General features: G+C 46.7%; 2 protein-coding genes across 2 annotated transcripts in view; both read right to left on the bottom strand.

Annotated features, from left to right (window-relative positions):
• Positions 1-438, bottom strand: part of abcc2 (ATP binding cassette subfamily C member 2) — a 50,468-nt gene extending 50,030 nt beyond the window's left edge. The window contains exon 1 of the mRNA XM_033034081.1: positions 397-438. Within this exon, the coding sequence (XP_032889972.1) occupies positions 397-438 (42 nt within the window). The remainder of the gene's footprint in view (positions 1-396) is intronic.
• A 1,613-nt stretch (positions 439-2,051) lies between these two features.
• cutc (cutC copper transporter) lies at positions 2,052-18,668 on the bottom strand. Its single transcript, XM_033034093.1, is given in 11 exon segments — positions 2,052-3,348; positions 4,118-4,181; positions 4,184-4,203; positions 5,879-5,897; positions 9,889-9,916; positions 11,111-11,244; positions 12,537-12,572; positions 14,227-14,436; positions 16,387-16,446; positions 16,965-17,039; positions 18,632-18,668. Coding segments are annotated over 10 exon segments (753 nt in total). The 5' UTR covers positions 17,035-17,039; positions 18,632-18,668; the 3' UTR covers positions 2,052-3,236.
• Between the last annotated feature and the right edge of the window lie 474 nt (positions 18,669-19,142).

The following is a 19,142-nucleotide window of genomic DNA, read 5'->3' on the forward strand; positions in this document are numbered from 1 at the left end:
AAGATGTGGGGTGGTCTTATAGGGTGTACAAAATCATGAGAGGAGTAGATTGGGTAAACGCACAGACTCTCTTGCCCAGAGTAGGGGAATTGAGAACCAGAGGACATAGGTTTAAGGTGAGGGTGAAAGAACATTTAGGAATCTGAGGGCTAACTTTTTTAACAAAGGGTTGTTAGTGTATGGAACGAGCTGCGGAAGAGATAGTTGAAGCAGGGACTATCGCAACGTTTATTAATCATTGGATAGGTATATGGATAGGATAGGTTTAGAGGGATCTGGACCTAACACATGCAGGTGGGAGTGGTGTAGATGGGGCATGTTGGTCGGCATGGGCAAGTTGGGCCAAAGGGCCTGTTTACACACTGTGACTATGACTCTAAACGTGACGAGACTCACCCAGAACGTGGATCCACAGTATGTATCCAGCACATCTGTCATTGCCTCTTCCTCTCTCGACAGTCCTTTGGGAAACAGCCACTCTTCCGTTTGAAGACCCAACACAATAAGTCTTGAGAACAAGACCTTTGTCAATGATGGACCGACCGAGCGGTTAATACAACGATCAGCCCAAGTAATGTCGGCTCTGTGTGAACATCAGCGCTGAGTCCAATCTGAATCACCCGAGTTAATGTTTAACTTCCTCCTCTTGGTACAGAGCCTCTTTCATATGATCATTTTGGGGGGAGAATGGAGAGTATTGATTGCATTTTATTTTGGTTACCCAAATGTTCACCAACTAATGCAGGGAGGGAGCAACATATTTAGCAATGGGTGTGCGTGTGTCTATTTTTTTAACCATATTGTCGTTCGGTTGAATCCAATGATGGAAACACCTCACTTCCATTTATAATTGAGCTCTATTAACTCTAGGAGTTAAGGAAAGCAATTGCTCTGTTATAATCTGCAGAAATTTGTACTTTCATTTGGACTTTAAAACCACTTTAATCGGAGTTGCAACACTGGGCGGTTTTATGATGAAAACAATCAGGTAAAATCTCAGCCCTTTAACCCAATTTGTAATGTAATCTGCGAGCGATGGTATCATGTGAGTAGCGGTTTGGTTGACCGCTCGATTAAAGGGTCGTGGGTTCAATTCTTATTTCAGCAACTGGCGTTCAAAGCTTTCTTGTTGCCGATGTATTCAGGCATGGCATTGTAGGAAGGGATGTGGGACTCAGTGTGTGGGACTCAGGCACTGTCAGCGTGAAAGATCTCGAGGATTATCTCAAAGAGCAAGGAAACCACCCTGCCCCCAATATTCACCTTGCCATGAACTTTGTTAGACTCTGGAGATACAGAGCTGAAACAGGCCCTTCAGACCACTGATGCCGCGCCGACCACCGATCGCCCCGTACACTAGCACTAGCCTACACATTACGGACAATTTACACAATCTTTACCGAAGCCAATTAGCCTGTAAACCTGGACGTCTTGGGGGGAAACCGGAGCACCCGGAGAAAACCGATGCGGTCACTGGGAGAACGTACAAACTCCACACATGCACCACCCATAGTCAGGATCAAATCCTGGTCTCTAGCACTGAGGCAGCAACTGGTCCACTGCGCCACCGTGCAACCCCCAACAGTTTCTGTTGAAACAGATCAACGGGCACGTTGTTGATGTTGGAATCTCTCTGCTTTTTAATTTCCCCCCAATTGTGTTATTTTTTTTACCTGCAGTCTCTTTTTTCTTTTCACTGTCCAGCACCATGTATTTGTAATTTATGTACCATTTATGTTTCTGTGTGTTTATCGGAGTCCATGTGCCTGTGGTGCTGCAGCAAGCAAGATTTTCATTGTACCCACCCCTCACCGAACTTGTGCAGATGGCAATAAACTCGACCTGGCTTGAAATAATGTTCATACGTTGTAAGGCAGATTTAGGCCATTTGGCCCATCAAGTCTACTGCGCCATTCAAACAATGCCTGATCCATCTTTCCCTCTCAACCCCATTCCCCTACATTCTCTCTTTAACCCCTGACACCCGTAGTAATCGAGATGTTGTACCTACAGAAATCTTTAACTGTTCGAATAAATTAGCAAAGCTAACATAGGGGGATTCAAGACTTTATTAATAAAGATCTAGATTACAAAGTATAAAAATAACTGGTTTGTTATCAATTAGAATATCGCAGTCAATGCTGGGTACCGCACATTAGGAATGAGGTCAAGGTACAGAAGGGATTTACCAAGGGAGACATATTGAAATGGTTGAGGGATTTCATCGGAGAAACTGTTCTGTGAGAACAGAGAAGTCTGATTGAAGTGGATAAGATATTCAAAGTCACAAGTGACTGAGTCAGGGCATCGAGTACAGGAGTTTGGACGTCATGTTACAACTGGCCAAGTCGTTGGTGAGACTACACTTGGAGCACTGTGTGCAGTTCAGGTGGTCCTGCTGAAGGAAGGATTGCCATAGAGGGAGTACAGAGAAGCTTCACCAGACTGATTCCTAGGATGTCAGGACTTTCATATGAAGAAAGACTGGATAGACTCGGCTTGTACTCGCTAGAATTTAGAAGATTGAGGGGGGAACTTATAGAAACTTACAAAATTCTTAAGGGGTTGGACAGGCTAGATGCAGGAAGGTTGTTCCCGATGTTGGGGAAGTCCAGAACAAGGGGTCACAGTTTAAGGATAAGGGGGAAATCTTTTAGGACTGAGATGAGGAAAACATTTTTCACACAGAGAGTCTGTGGAATCTGTGGAATTCTCTGCCACAGAAGGTAGTTGAGGCCAGTTCATTGGCTCTATTTAAGAGGAAGTTAGATGTGGCCATTGTGGCTAAAGGAATCAGGGGGTATGGACAGAAGGCAGGTACAGGATACTGAGTTGGATGATCAGCCATGATCATATTGAATGGCGGCGCAGGCTCGAAGGGCCGAATGGCCTACTCATTTTCTATGTCTATGTCTATTAAGATGGCAAGGGTGCAGACCAGTATCTCGGCCTCTGGTGGCCTAGACAGACCGTTCCAGTACCGTTGGACTCCTCTCGGAGGCCGTGACCTCTGTTGGTCGGGCAAAATGGATAATCCAGAAAGGCTCTGGAACCAAAGGTGCCGGAAAATCGGTGGTGGACAAGTGGTGTGAGTTGGCAGAGTTCATCTTCATATGACCTGACATGGCTCCCGTTTACAACAGACCAAAGGTTCATGATGTTCAGAGAGAAGGGGGGGTAATTCCTTGTCGCCGCTCCTTGCTTCCCGACACTCCCAGGATTGATGATCTCGGGTTTTATACCACATCCTTGGCAATGGCTATCAACATCCTGACCTTGTTGATATCAGCCACCTTCACAATGTACTCTGCTGGGGCCATCGATGCTCCCATGGACACCGAGACATTCCTAATGAGAAGAAGACTCAGACAGTCATAGAGTCACACAGGGGAGAAACAGGCCCTTCGGCCCAACTTGCCCATTCCAACCAACATGCTCCATCTCCACTAGTCCCATCCTCCTTCTCCACCCTCCATTCCTCTTTGTCCTCGCTCATGTCTGGCAGAAGGTACACACGCTTGAAAACGGGCTGCACCAGACTCAGGAACAGCTTCTTCCCCTCTGTTATCAGGCTTCTGAACGGTCCTTCCATTAGCTAGGGTACTGTCTGATTCACCTCTACCCCATTGAGGACATTGGACTTTGTCTGGAACTGATGCGCTACAATGCTGAGAACTATATTCTGCACTCTGTATCTTCCCCTTTGCTCTGCCAATTGTACTTGAGTTTGACTTGATTGTTTGGTATATCTGATCTGATTGTCTAGCATGCAAAACAAAGCTTTTCACTGCACCTTGATAGTCGTGACAATATTAAAGTTAAACCCAAATATTCCTCAATTCCCTGCATATAAAAGAATGAATGAATACTTTATCCAGGTGACTATCTAAAAGCCCCTAAAAGTTCACTCTTGTATCTGCAACTCTACCGCTCTACCTTTCTCTCCAAAGCCTCCACATCCTTCCTGCAATGAGGTGACCAGAACTGCATGCAATACTCCAAATGCAGCCTAACCAAAGTCTTCTGGAGCTGCAATAATATCAGGCAATGGAGGTAACCTTCCCCTCAAACATTCCGCAAAATCCACCACCTGAATCAATCATTCCACTAGTCTTACCGAAACTTCATTAAAGATTCTCGGGACGAGCGGGCGGAACAGTGGAATTCGCGGATGCAGGAATTTCCAGGATCCTTTGCAGGTTTCTTTCCGTATTCCACCGCCTAAGAAAAATAAAATATGTGTTTTGGTCAGAGAGGAAGAAACTACATACAGGGCAGTACCTGGAAACAGAGCAAACGTTCACCGTTGGCGATCTTATAGCAGCACTACCTGCTGTGTCGCTCAGCTGGTACGGGTCCACCACCGATTTTCCGGCAACTGGTGGTCCGGCACCTCCTTTAATCGTCAAAATTACGAGAGCGCACTTGAAATCCCCTCTGGCAGCCTCTCGCATCCCCGAAAATGTGGTGCCTAAGCCGGGAGAGGCAGCCAATCTGACTTCATCGAGACCTCCGTGGCCGATCGGCGGGTGGAATTTGCCCCTTGTGGCCGGGGCTCTGGAACTCAGGCCAGGCCGGAGATGGCAGATCCGTTCCCGTTGCCGTTTTCCACGGCCGGCTTTGTGGGCCGGTATCTCCCCCCCCCGCCCCCACACCCGCGAGGTCGTAACATTTGTTAGTCCGGCAAAACTGAGAATCCAGAGGGTGCCAGAAAATCAGCACAGAAACAGGCCCTTCGGCCCAACTCATCCATGCTGACGAAGGTGCCTAACTGAGCAAGTCCCACCTGCCCGTGTTTGACATATCCCTCCAAACTCTTTCCTATCCATGTACCTGCTTAATTTTGTGATAGTACCTGCTTCAACTACCTCCTCTGGGAGCTAGTCCCATACACCCACCATAATCTGTGTGAAAAAATTGACTCTTCCTTTCTCTATGATAGGAAAGGTTTAGAGGAAAGACAGACACAAAGTGCTGGCACAGCACAACGGGGATGATCAGCCATGATCACATTGAATGGTGGTGCTGGCTCGAAGGGCCGAATGGCTGCTCCTGCACCTATTGTCTATTGAGTCATGCAGCATATCTAGAGAAATGGATAGGTGACATTTTGGGTCGGGACCTTTCTTCAGACCCGAAACATCACCTATCCATTTTCACCAGAGACGTTATCTGACCCAATGAGTTACTCCAGCATTTTGTGTCCATCTTTGGTATGAAACAGCATCTGCAGTTCCTTTTTGTTGCATAAGGTTTAGAGGGATATGGCCAAACGCGGGGAAATGGGTGGACTAGCTTGAGCCGGGGGCATCTTGGTCAGCATGGACATTGGGCTGAAGACGCCTGTTTCTGTGCTGTATGACTCTATGGGTCAGGGTCCACTTCTGATCTCTCCCTTCTCACATAAACCTAGGCCTTCTAGTTGTATACCCTGGAATAAAGACTGTGGCCATATCCATCTTACCAATGTGTAGGGAAGGAACTGCAGATGCTGGTTTAAACCGAAGATTAGACACAAAATGCTGGAGTAACTCAGCGGGACAGGCAGCATCTCTGGAGAGAAGGAATGGTATCTGAAGAATAGTCTTCAGGAATATATGAAGGAATAGTCTGAAGAAGGGTCTCGACCTGAGACAGTCACCCATTCCGTCTCTCCAGAGATGCTGCCTGACCCGCTGAGTTACTGCAACATTTTGTGTCTATGTTCCATCTTACCTGTGCCCTTTTCATACCTCTAGTTTCCCTCTCCCCTGACTCTCAGTCTGAAGAAGGGTCTCGACCCGAAACGTCACCTTGTTCTCCAGCGATGCTGCCTGACCCGCTGGTTTCTCCAGCACTCTGTGTCTATCTTATCGATGCCCTTTGTAGTTTTGCAAACCTCTTTGTCAGCCCTAAGCCTCTTTCACTTTAGGGAAACCAGACCCAACCTATTCCGTCCTCTATTTAAAGGATACAATGACATTTGTAATCAGTTTCTGCTGAAATTCTGTCCTGTTCTCTTTAATTCAGAACCCAACATAAGGCAGTGACTGCAGAGGGGGGAAGATGCAGACACTGACCCCTAGTGGGCAGTCTCATGAAGCCCCACAACGAGAAGGAAGGGAAATTGCAATCATTTTAAGGATGGCACCATGGCGCAGTGGTCGAGTTGCTATCTCACAGCGCCAGGACCTGGAGTAATCTTTGACCCTGGGTGCCTTTTGTACAGAGATTGTATGGTCTCACTGTGAATGCATGGGTTTTCTCCGGGTACTCGGTTTCTTCCCACACCTCCATATACGTGCAAGGCTTGTAGGTTAATGTCTTATGATAATTGTCTCTAGTGTGTAGGATGGAGCTAGTCTACTTGTGATCGCTGGTCGGCGTGGGCTGAAGGGCAGAAGGGCCTATATCCAGGTTGTATCTCTATACTCAACTAACATTTTAAGGAGATGCAGGAACTGCAGATGATTGATTGAGAGACACAGCATGAAAACAGGCCCTTCGGCCCACCGAGTCCACGCTGATCACCACGTTCTCATCTACTCTCTACACACTGGGTGCAATTTACAGAGGCTGATTAACCTACAAACCTGTACGTCTTTGGAATGTGGGAGGAAACCGGATCACCTGGAGGAAAGCCTCGAGGTCACAGGGAGAACGTGCAAACTCCACAGATATAGCACCCAATGTCAGGATCAAACCCGGGTCTCCCTTGCTATATGCTATGAGGCAGCACTGTCCTGCCCAAAATGTGTTCGGCATGAACATGGTGGGCTGAAGCGCCTTTTCTTGTGCTGTACTGTTTTAGGTTATTTAGCCTTCTCTATAGCCCTATGGCTCAAATATGACCCTGCATATAGACACAAAGTTCTGGAGTAACTCAGCGGGTCAGGCAGCATCTCTGGAGGAAAAGGATGGGTGACATTTTGGGTCGGGACCCTTCTTCAGACTGACCCTATGACCCTATATAGCTATGACTCAAATACAATGGCAAAGGTCAGAACTGACAATATTGATCCATTTTTGACAAAATCCTCTTTTAGGTCAATCTGTATAAGCGAGTTCGGTATTACAACTGCGCATGCCCAGGTCATGGGTCATTCGGGATAAACATTCTCGCCAGCTGAGCTACTGTGTGTGTACGGACCTGCGTATTCATTTCAATGAGATTTATAAATAAATTCATCGGTCAAATATGTCAGCAGTATGCACACATCCACAATTGTATCTATTTAAATTATTGACTCAATATAGCACCAGCCTTGAAAACGCAAGAATGCCTGGAACGAACCTGTCAATTATCAAATCTCTGGCATTAGCCTGAGTCACAGCCATTTAAAGTCAATATTGATTTGCATGAATTACAAGTTGTGTGGTCAACCAATTTGAGACAGTCCTCACATTCCTATCTAAACAACCTTCCTGGATTGAAGGAAACGAGGAGAATGTGCTGTAGGTTGGAAAGTTCAGATTGGATTTGAACAGGCCGGTTAAACCTTCGAGGTGGGTTGGTTTAAATAAAGATGCTGTCGCTTTAACCTCTGGGGTTGGTTCCAGTCTGTCAGGTAACACAGTTGGGAGCCGGTTCCGGGTGACCGGGCAGTTATAATTATGAGAATTTGCAGCCATTTGAACCGCAGCCAAACGAGAGGCTTCACTCAGGAGTGGGTCACAGCTCCCCAGCTGACGGGACCTGTTCTCGCTCTCTTTGAAGGAGGCGCCGCCCTCCCCAGCAAGTGGGTAAACACGGGGCCAACCCGTAATATGAGGGGGAGCATTTTCTCAGTCAGACTTTGTCGACAGTTGGGGTGGGGGATCTGAGCGAGAGAGAGAGAGAGCTGCCGATGCCGCACAGACGAAACAGTTTAATAACGACCCATTAAAACCCGCCCTTCGGTCACTCGGCAACCTGGGCTGATCTGATCTGATCTGACAGCCCTCTCGCTAGCTCGCTGCGTGCCTGATCCTAACGCAGAACCTCCACAAAACCTTTGTACTTCGGGTAACACCCGCACAAAGAGCCTCTGCTAACAAGGGCTGGCGAACTGTGCTGGTCAACGTGCACTTGGCGAAATGGCTGGGGGAAAGCACACGGCATTGGGGGTTCAGTATTGATGTGGATAGAGAACTGGCTGGCAAACAGGAAGCAAAGAGTAGGTGTAAACGGGTCCTTTTCACAATGGCAGGCAGTGACTAGTGGGGTACCGCAAGGCTCAGTGCTGGGACCCCAGCTATTTACAATATATATTAATGATCTGGATGAGGGAATTGAAGGCAATATCTCCAAGTTTGCGGATGACACTAAGACAGGGGGCAGTGTTAGCTGTGAGGAGGATGCTAGGAGACTGCAAGGTGACTTGGATAGGCTGGGTGAGTGGGCAAATGTTTGGCAGATGCAGTATAATGTGGATAAATGTGAGGTTATCCATTTTGGTGGCAAAACAGGAAAGCAGACTATTATCTAAATGGTGGCTCGACTAGGAAAAGGGGAGATGCAGCGAGACCTGGGTGTTATGGTACACCAGTCATTGAAAGTAGGCATGCAGGTGCAGCAGGCAGTGAAGAAAGCGAATGGTATGTTAGCTTTCATAGCAAAAGGATTTGAGTATAGGAGCAGGGAGGTTCTACTGCAGTTGTACAGGGTCTTGGTGAGACCACACCTAGAATATTGCGTACAGTTTTGGTCTCCAAATCTGAAGAAGGACATTATTGCCATAGAGGGAGTGCAGAGAAAGTTCACCAGACTGATTACTGGGATGTCAGGACTGTCTTATGAAGAAAGACTGGATAGACTTGGTTTATACTCTCTAGAATTTAGGAGATTGAGAGGGGATCTTATAGAAACTTACAAAATTCTTAAGGGGTTGGACAGGCTAGATGCAGGAAGATTGTTCCCGATGTTGGGGAAGTCCAGGACAAGGGGTCACAGCTTAAGGATAAGGGGGAAATCCTTTAAAACCGAGAGAAAAACTTTTTTCACACAGAGAGTGGTGAATCTCTGGAACTCTCTGCCACAGAGGGTAGTTGAGGCCAGTTCATTGGCTATATTTAAGAGGGAGTTAGATGTGGCCCTTGTGGCTAAAGGGATCAGAGGGTATGGAGAGAAGGCAGGTACGGGATACTGAGTTGGATGATCAGCCATGATCATATTGAATGGCGGTGCAGGCTCGAGGGGCCGAATGGCCTACTCCTGCACCTAATTTCTATGTTTCTATGAAACGCACCGCACACTTGGAGCAACACAGACCCTCCACTCAATCTATCCATTACTAAACGGCAGGCATTTCCCAGTTAAATGTCTTATATCGGATTGGAGGCTCTTTCACTGGGCCAACCCAGTACTCAGTTTTCATCGGAGATGAATGTTTGCCTTAACGGTACATTCACACCGCCTGTAGGTAAAGCATCAGCCCACATCACACTGATACAGTCGCTGCCTGCCTCACATTAAATATATTTTTACACATAAATTATGAATAAAGATAAGAAAATGTTTCAAACACATGTAATATTTTCTTATTCTAGGAGCAAACACATTAAGGATTAAATTAAAATAATAAATTCTTTAACTTTTTTAATATCTCATAATTGCAGATTAATGAACTGAACTGGAATTGGGACTGTGTAAGTAGTGTGTGAACAGCAGAACAAGAAAGGAAGTTATTGAGTTGACAGAATTCTAGATTAATTCCTAGGGAGAATAGTTAACAATTTATACAGTTTATAGAGTGCTGCGTTCGCTTTATTTTAATCCCGCATGACCTTTGACCAATCCCATGATTCCTTGCGTTTATCGAGATACCGAACTCGCTTATTCAACCCCACCCCAGACCATAGTCCCTTCATTACAATTTTAAAAAATAATTAAAATCTACAGAATAATATTGAAACAAAAAGTGTAGATACCTGCTACAACAATTATCCTTTGCTTTGCCTGAAAAATATGAATGAAAACATAAATAACGTTAGTGATCAAAATAAAGGAATTTTACTGATCGGCCAAATTTCCTATCTCACGGAGATCGATTAAGTTACGTCAGAGAAGAGGAGAACCTTGCTCACTCAGAGATGTGCCGTCCACAGGATCCTTTTCCAGGCAGAGGGTTGAAGAACAGAAAGGAACATGTGCAGGAAGGAACTGCAGATGTTGGTTTAAACCGAATAGCTGGAGTAACACAGCTGATCTGGGAGCATCTCTGGAGAGAAGGAATAGGTGATGTTTTGGGTGGAGACCCTTCTTAAGACTGAAGGTCAGAGGATAGGGAAACAAGAGATATAGACGGTGATTATAGAGAGATATAGAGAGAACGGATGAAAGATATCGAAAAACTAACGATAATCAAGGAAAGGTGGAGCCCACAATGGTCTATTGTTGGCTCTGGGCTAGGTGATAGCGAGTTATACAGACAGTGAAACTCAACAGAACGATAGTGAAAATAGTATGACGACTAGCATAGTGGAGGGACGGAGAGAGAGGGGTTGCAAGGGTTACTCAAAGTTATTGAAATCAATAGTTATACAGCTGCGGTTGAAGCTGCCCAACAAAATATGAGGTGCTGTTCCTCCAATTTGCTTTTGGCCTCACTGTGACAGTGGAGAAAGCCCAGGACAGAAAGTTTAGGGAATGGCAATGGGAGATAAAGTGTTTAACAACTGGCAGATCACGTAGGCCAAGGCGGACTGAGAACAGTATGTTCTACATGACCCAGGCGACATTGTGGGCGGCATGGTGGCGCAGCTGGTAGAGCCGCTGCCACACAACGCCAGAGACCCTGGTTCGATCCTGACCTCAGACGCTGTCTGTGTGGAGTCTGCGCATTCTCCCTGTAACCGCAAGGGTTTCCTCCGGGTGCTCCAGTTTCCTCCCACATCCCCGAGACGGGGAAGAAACCAGAGCAGAAGCGAATTCACCTACGAACCTGCACATAATGTGGGAGAACACCGGGTCACCCGGAGAAAATCCACGCAGGTTTGGAGGTTGATTGGCCTCTGTAAATTGCCCCCTAGCGTATTGGGAAAGTGGGATAACATAGAACTAGTGTGAACGGTTGATTAATGATTAGCATGGACTCAGTTGCTTGAAGGGCCGGTTTACGTGCTGTAATTCTAACCGAAACTTTCAACTCACCTGTTCAATCAAGCGCTTGATAGTCGGCAGTCCCTCTAGTGCGGTGCTGTCACAACCGCTGGTGAGGACTCGTTCAAAGCCCAGAGAGATGAGACACTCCAGCGATGCGCAGGGGTTGTGTACCATATCGAAGGCTGAAAGAAGACACACAGGAGGTGTGAGACAAACAGTTTAGTCGAATGAGGAATTGCAAAGAGTTGTGGACGCAGCCCAGACCATCACACAAACCAACCTCCCTTCCATTAACTCTATCTACACTTCACGCTGCTTCGGCAAGGCCAGCAGCATAATCAAGGACCAGTCGCACCCCAGTCATTCACTCTACTCCCCTTTTCCGTTAGGCAAGAGGTACAGGAGTGTGAAAATGCACACCTCCAGATTCAGGGACAGTTTCTTCCCAGCAGTTATCAGGCAACTGAACCATCCTATCACCAACTAGAGAGGTGTCCTGACCTACCATCTACCTCATTGGACATGCTTGGACTATCCTTAATCGGACTTTATCTTGCACTAAATGTTATTCCCTGTATCCTGTACCAGTGCACTGTGGACGGCTCGATTGTAATCATGTATAGTCTTTCCGCTGGTAGACAAAAGTGCTGGAGAAACTCAGCGGGTGCAGCAGCATCTATGGAGCGAAGGAAATAGGCAACGTTTCGAGCACTTTTGTCTACCTTAGTCTTTCCGCTGACTGGTTAGCATGCAACAGAAGCATTTTACTGTCTCTTATTACACGTGACAATAAATTAAACTAATCTAAACTACAGGAGGCTTGTGGAAAATAAAGCATGCCAAATCACAGAGCCCTAGAAACAGGTCCTTCGGCCCAACACGTCCATGCTGACCAAGATGCTTCATCTAAACTAATCCCATTTAGATTTAGTTTTAGGTTTATAAGATTTATAAGACATAGGAGCAGAATTACACCATTCGGCTCATCCGCTCTACCACTCAATCATGGCTAATCTATACTTTCCTCTCAGTCCCATTCTCCTACCTTCTCCCCTAACCATTGACACCCTTACTCATCAACAACCTGTCAATCTCTGCTTTAAAAATACCCAATGACTTGACCTCTACAGCTGTCTATGGCAATGAATTCCACCCTCTGGTGCTAGATATAGCACCTGCCTCATCTAGCTCACACAAAGGGTGGTGGGTGTACGGAACAAGTTGCTGGAGGAGGTAGTTGGGGCAGGTACTGTCATAACGTTTAAAATACATCTGGACAGGTACATGGTTGGACTGCAGGCAGGTTGGACTAGCGTGGATGGGACATGTTGGTCCGTGTGGGCATAGTTGAGCCAAAGGGCCTGTTTCCACGCTGTGTGACTCTATAAGAATAAGGTACCAGCGGCAAATGACATGACTCAGGATTGCATGAGGTACTGTTATGAGTAATCCTTCCTCTCTCAAATGTACTCACCTCTGTGAAAGGTCACGGACAAGGGTCGAGATTCAGCTGCAAGAGCGGAAGAAATAGTTAAACATCCTGAATGAACAACTAAAATGAAAATAAACGCAAAAATAAACTCTTAGTAATAGGAAATGAAATAGGAACATTCTGTGGGAAATGATTTCACACGGAAGGTACTGGGTATATGGAGCGAGTTGCTAAAGGACGTAGATTGGACAGGTACATGGAAGGGAAAGGCTTTGTGGTTATGGGCCCAACGTGGGCGGGTGGGACTAGTGTAGGTGGGGCATCTTGGTCGGCATGGAGAAGTTGAGACGATCTGTGCTGCAGGACTCTATGACTGAATCTTGTCCATACTGACAAACATGCCTTAACTACGCTAGTCCCATTTACCCGCATTTGGCCCATATCCATCAAACCTTTCTTACCCATCTACCTCTCCAAAATGCTGCTGTGGCACCTGCCTCCTCTGGCAGCTCACTCCATACACCCACCACCCTCTGTGTAAAAAAAGCGTGTGAAAGAGCAAGTGTGAAAGGTTGAGACACAAGGAACTGCAGATGCTGGTTTACAAAAGAGAAGGAGAAAGCGCTGGAGTAACTCAGCAGGTCAGGCAGCATCTCTGGAGAACATGGATAGGTAGGGTCTGTTCCCGACCCAAAACGTGACCTATCCATGTTCTCCAGAGATGCTGCCTGAACTAGTTTAGTTTAGAACATGGAACATACAACATGGAACAGGCCCTTCAGCCCACCGAGTCCACACCAACAGGTTCACACTAGTTCTATGTTATCCCACTTTCTCATCCACTCCCGACACACAGTTTACAGAGAGCCAATTAACCTGCAAATCTGCACTTCTTTGGAATAAGGGAGGAAACCAGAGCACTCGGAGAAAACCTGCGTGGTCACAGGGAGGACATACAAACTCGACACACGTGCAGCACCCGAGGTCAGGATCGAACCCGGGGCTCTGGCGCTGTGAGGCAGCAGCTCTACCAGCTGTGCCACCATGTTTCCCTAATGTGTTTGTGTCCATAATTGTAAAAGTTTGGCAGATCTCCAGATTGTACCCACCCTCAAGGACGGCGCAGTGGCGCAGTAGTAGTGTCGCTGCCTTACAGCCCGTTTCCATCCTGACTACGGGTGCTGTCTGTACGGAGTTTACACGTTCTCCTGGTAACCGCGTGTGTTTCCTCTGGGTGCTCCGGCATCCTCCCACATCCGAAAGACGTGTGGGTTTATTGGTTAATTGGCCTCTGTAAATTGTCCTTAGTGTGTACCATAGTGCTAGTGTACTGGGTGGTTGCTGATCGGCGCGGACTCGGTCGTTCGAAGGGCTTGTTTCCGTACTGTCTCACTAAACTAAGCTAAATTAAGCTAAGCTAAACTAAGATAAACTAAACTAAACATAACTAATCTAATTTAAGCTAAGTTAAACTAAGCTAATTAAACTAAACTAAGCTACACTTAAGATAAACACAAAATGCTGGAGTAACTCAGCAGGTCAGGCAGCATCTCTGGACGTTTCCAGTCGACACCCTTCATCAGACTTAATTTACGGCTAAACTTCACTAAACTAAGGTAAGCTAAACTTAATTAAGCTAAAGTTAAACATGCTAACCTGCACTAAGCTGAGTTAAACCAAGGTAAACTAAAAGCCGGAGTCTGATTGTCGCAGGTAAGTGTGAGACTCGTACCGATCAGGTCCATGCATACTTGAGCGTTGACCCCTCCGTCGTCCGTCAGCACCCCGAACACGGCGCCGTCTGCTCCGTTGGCTTTCACCATCCTGATGTCTCTCTTCATGACTTCGATCTCGCTGTCGTTGTAGAGGAAGTCCCCTCCGCGTGGACGGACCATGGCAAACACCGGCACCCGTACCGACTGCTTCACCAACTGCAACAAACCTGTTCCCACCAAGCACAGGCACAACACAAACCGGGTCACTCTCACCCACAGTGTGCGGGAAGCAACTGCAGACGTGGCTTTATACCGAACATAGACACAAAAACTAAACTAAGCTGAGCTAAAGTAAACTGAGCAAAGCTAACATAAACAGTAGCCAATCTGAGCCAAACTAAGCTAAACTAAGCTGAGCTAAGCTAAACTAAACTAGTCAGTAGGTCAGTTGATGGATGCAAAAAGCTGGAGTAACTCAGCGGGTCAGACCAAAGATCGTAGAGCAGAGCTCTGCTCTAAGATCTTTGGGTCAGACCGCATCTTAGGAGAAAAGGAATAGGTGCCGTTTCGGGTCGGAACTAACTGAAGTTCTGAAGACCCGAAACGTCACCTATTCCTTTTCTCCTGAGATGCTGCCTGACCCGCTGAGTTACTCCAGCACTTGTGTCTATCTCCATTTTGACCCAGGGTCGTACAGTTTTCTTCCCTTCCTCCTTCCCCACTCCCAGACCAGTCAATCGGAAATCAGGCCCTTTGCCCAACTCGTCCGTGCCAACCAAGTTGCCCCATCTACACTAGTCCCACTTGCTTGCGTTTGGCCCATATCCCACTAAACCTCTCCTATCCGTGTACCTGTCCAACTGTCTTTTAAATGTTGTTATAGTACCTACCTCAGCTACCTCCTCTGGCAGCTCGTTCTATATACCCACCACTCTCTGTGTAAAAATGTTGATCCTCGGGTAAATCTTCCTACTATTAAATCTTTCCCGTCTATGTTCTCTGTTCCTGATACCCCGCTACCCTTGGTAAAAGACTCAGTGCATTCACCCTATCTATTCCCCTCATTATTTTACACGCCTCTATAAGATGATCCCTCATCCTCCGGCGCTCCAAGGAATAGAGTTCTAGCCTGCCCCTGTAGCTCAGGCCCTCGAGTTATTCCAACATCTTATCTTCAGAAATGCATTCCTTTCCTTCACAATTTCATATACTTCTATCATGTCTCCCCTCAGCCACCGGCATTCCAGAGGAAACAATCCAAGTTTGTCCAACCTCTCCTTCACGCTAACACCCTCTAATCCAGGCAGTATCCCGGGAAAGACAAGAGAGGAGAACATGACTGGAAACAGTGGAGCGGCATCTAATACAAGAAAGGAGAGAGGGTTACAATCTGCCTAGTGCATAGAAACCGGACCCTTGGCCCAAATGGTCTGTTGTTGATTGATTCGAAAGATGCAGCACACAAACAGGCCCTTTGCCCCACCGAGTCCATACCTTCCATCAATCACCCGTTCACACTAGTGCTGTTATCCCACTTCCTCATCTACTCCCTACGCGCTAAGGACAATTTACAGAGGGCCAATTAACCTACAATCCTGCATGTCTTTGGGATGGGGGAGAAAACCGGAGCACCCGGAGGTACAGAGTGGAAACATGCCCTTCGACCCACCGAGCCCACACTGATCATCGATCACACATACACTAGTTCTATGTCCTACACACTAGGGTCAGTTTACAGCAACCAATTAACCTACAAACCCACATGTGTTTGAGATGTGGGATGGAACCGGAGCACATGGAGGAAACCTACGCAGTCCCGGGGAGAATGTGAGAACATGCAAACTCCACACAGACCGCAACCGAGGTCACTTTATGTGACACTGATACATCTGACACTGTATCTCCTATTCTATTGAGAAGGAAGCACTGAATATAAGACGTAGCAGCAGAATTAGGCCATTCGGCCCATCGAGTCTGCTCCGCCATTCGACCGTGGCTGATCTATTTTTCCGTCTCAACCCCATTCTCCTGCCTTCTCCCTCAGAACTGGTGCGCTGCCCTGTGTGGCTCTGGAAAGGGATTGAAGGAAGTTTGCAGCACCTCTCCGTGACTTTGCTTTTCCCTGCCTTTGTCGATTAGAGAAATAACAGACCCAAAATAAGCCCCTTGCTGCTCACCAATACTGGGGGTGATGCCACCTTCTATGAGACTGGAACACAGTTCAATTCGACTTGCTCCTGCAAAACAAGAACAGGTATTAATCATTTCTCAGCAGAAACATCAGTAACAGATTGGACGGCACGGTGGCGCAGTGGTAGTTGCGCCTCACAGCGCTAGAGACCTGGGTTCAATCCTGACTACGGTGCTGTCTGCACAGAGTTTGTCCGTTCTCCCTGTGATGTTGTGGGTTTTCTCCGGGTGCTCCGGTTTTCTCCCACACTCCAAAGACGTGCAGGTTTGTAGGTTTATTTGGCTTCTGTAAATTTCCCCGAGTGTGTAGAATAGTCCTACTGTACGTGTGTTCGTTGGTTGGTGTGGACTCGGTGGGCCGAAGGGCCTGTTTCCGCGCTGTATCTCACTAAACTATTTTAAATCAGTCTGTTTCCTCCGGGTGCTCTGGTTTCCTCCCACTTCCCAAAGATGTGCGGGTTTGTAGGTTAATTAGCCACAATATCTCTGGCAAATGTGATGCCGAGGTAAACTATTCTCTGCCTGCACGTGATCCATATCGCCCCATTCCCCGCGTAATACGTACCTCCCCGTTCAGCATTGATTGCAGATTCCACTGAATCCACACACACCTCCATTTGAATGCCTGGTGCCATCGAACCTATGAATCAGATTGTCAGTACTGTCAACAATAAACCTTCAACGTCTTGGTCCGCAGAACCATCGATACTTCCCTAAGTAATGGGTCACAGATGTAGTCAGTTTTTCTAGGGCCCATTGTGCCTAGCCTTTCTCCTGAAACGGTAAAACAGTAGGCCAAGTGGCTACAAGAGGCAAACCTGGCTGTAGGGAGGGAAGAGGGGTCTGATGGAGTTGAGGAGTACGACTGGGATGAGATCGATGAAGATGTGCTCTCTCCACATTCTTCTCTCCAGAGATGCTGCCTGTCCCGCTGAGTTACTCCAGCATTTTGTGTCTATGTAAGATGAGCTACTGTAGGAAATGGAGATCCAGAGGCTGCCTCGGCAACGATGCCAGCATAATCAAGGACCACTCTCTCTTCTCCCCTCCCCCACCAGGCATGAGGTACAGAATTGTGAAATCGCACACCTCCAGATTCAGGGAGAGTTTCTTTCCCGCTGTTATCAGGCAACTGAACGTCCTCTCACTAGCTAGAGAGCAGTCCTGACCTACCATCTATCTACCTCATTGGAGACCCTCAAACTATCATTGATCAGACATTATTGGACTTTATCTTGCACTAAATGCTATACACTTGATCCTGCATCTGTACACTGTGGACGGCTTGATTGTAATCATGCATAGTCTTTTTGCGGACTGGATACCACGCATCAAAAATCCTTTCACTGTATCGATGTACAATGTTCACATGTGACAATAATAAACTAAACTAAAATATAGGAAACAATAATAACTGCAGTTATTGCACTATAAAGATGATGGTTAAAAATAATGTAAGACATTGGGCAATTAAATATGTCATATTCCAACCTCAGTAACAGAACACTACAGACCACCTCTTGCACTATCATGTACTTGTTTTCTGTCGCCAGGACAACGGACCTTTATGCCCAAGTAAAGACTACTATTTTACAAACTGAACTTGAAGGGTACAAAATGGCCCTGGATACGTGGCGACTCTTGTATATTGCCTCAGTGTAATCTACTATCTTTACACTCTTGTACTTAAGTCTAAATGTGCCTATTTTTGTGCCTATGTTAGTAAGATTTTTATTAATTTGGATTTAAACAAAAAAACCCCACCGTACCTAGCTACATGTGACAATAAAGTACCATTGAACCATTAATTGTAGATGTTTGCAATAACACCCTTTCATTGTCTTTTTTACAGTCTTGTACTTGAGGTGTACTCCTTGCTTTTGTGGGCTTGTCTGAGTCTATGTGCCTGTGGTGTTGCTGCAAGCAAGGTTTTCATTGTACCTTTCCCCACCATCCACCCTCTCAGAATTCTCTAGACGTCTATCAGGTCCCCTCAATCTACAGAGTTCCAGAGAAAACATTGCGGTGTATTGGCAGATCCAAATTTTGTTCTGCTTTTTTTTCCAGTTCTTTGTGTCTTAAACTTGTGCCTTTGAAGCTTCGAAGGAAAATAATTTAGCAAGCTTTTTCAAAAAAAATCCTTAAGCCATAACATGACGATCGCAATCATTTTGTTTGGGAGAATTTATTGCAAGTAAATAAATGTGGAAAAGCTCAGCCAGGCGAGGTTACCTGTCACTCTGGGGGTCTTCCAGGGTAATGCTCTTTTTGTTTGATCCAGTAAGACAGGCAGTGAGTGGCCGGGAGAGTGGAGAGGAGGAGCTGAGATGAAGTCTGTGTTCTTGCAGCCATGCTGAGCTTGTGATGGGGGTTATATACTGTTGCAACAAGTTGCATATGCCCGCGTGTTGCGGGTTATATACTGTTGCAACATGTTGCACATGCCAGCGTGTTGCGGGTTATATACTGTTCCAACGCCAGCGTGTTGCGGGTTATATACTGTTGCAACGCCAGCGTGTTGCGGGTTATATACTGTAGCAACGCCAGCGTGTTGTGGTGAAGGTGCAATGGGGAAAAATATTAATGGCACTCGTTCATATATTAAGGGAGCGCATTGTCAGGGGGAGGGAATATTGAGGGAGCGCACTGTCAGGGGAGGGGGTATTGAGGGAGCGCACTGTCAGGGGAGGGGGTATTGAGGGAGCGCACTGTCAGGGGGAGGGAGTATTGAGGGAGCGCACTG

This window comes from Amblyraja radiata, chromosome 15 (assembly GCF_010909765.2).
Source record: "Amblyraja radiata isolate CabotCenter1 chromosome 15, sAmbRad1.1.pri, whole genome shotgun sequence".
NCBI lineage: Eukaryota > Metazoa > Chordata > Chondrichthyes > Rajiformes > Rajidae > Amblyraja > Amblyraja radiata.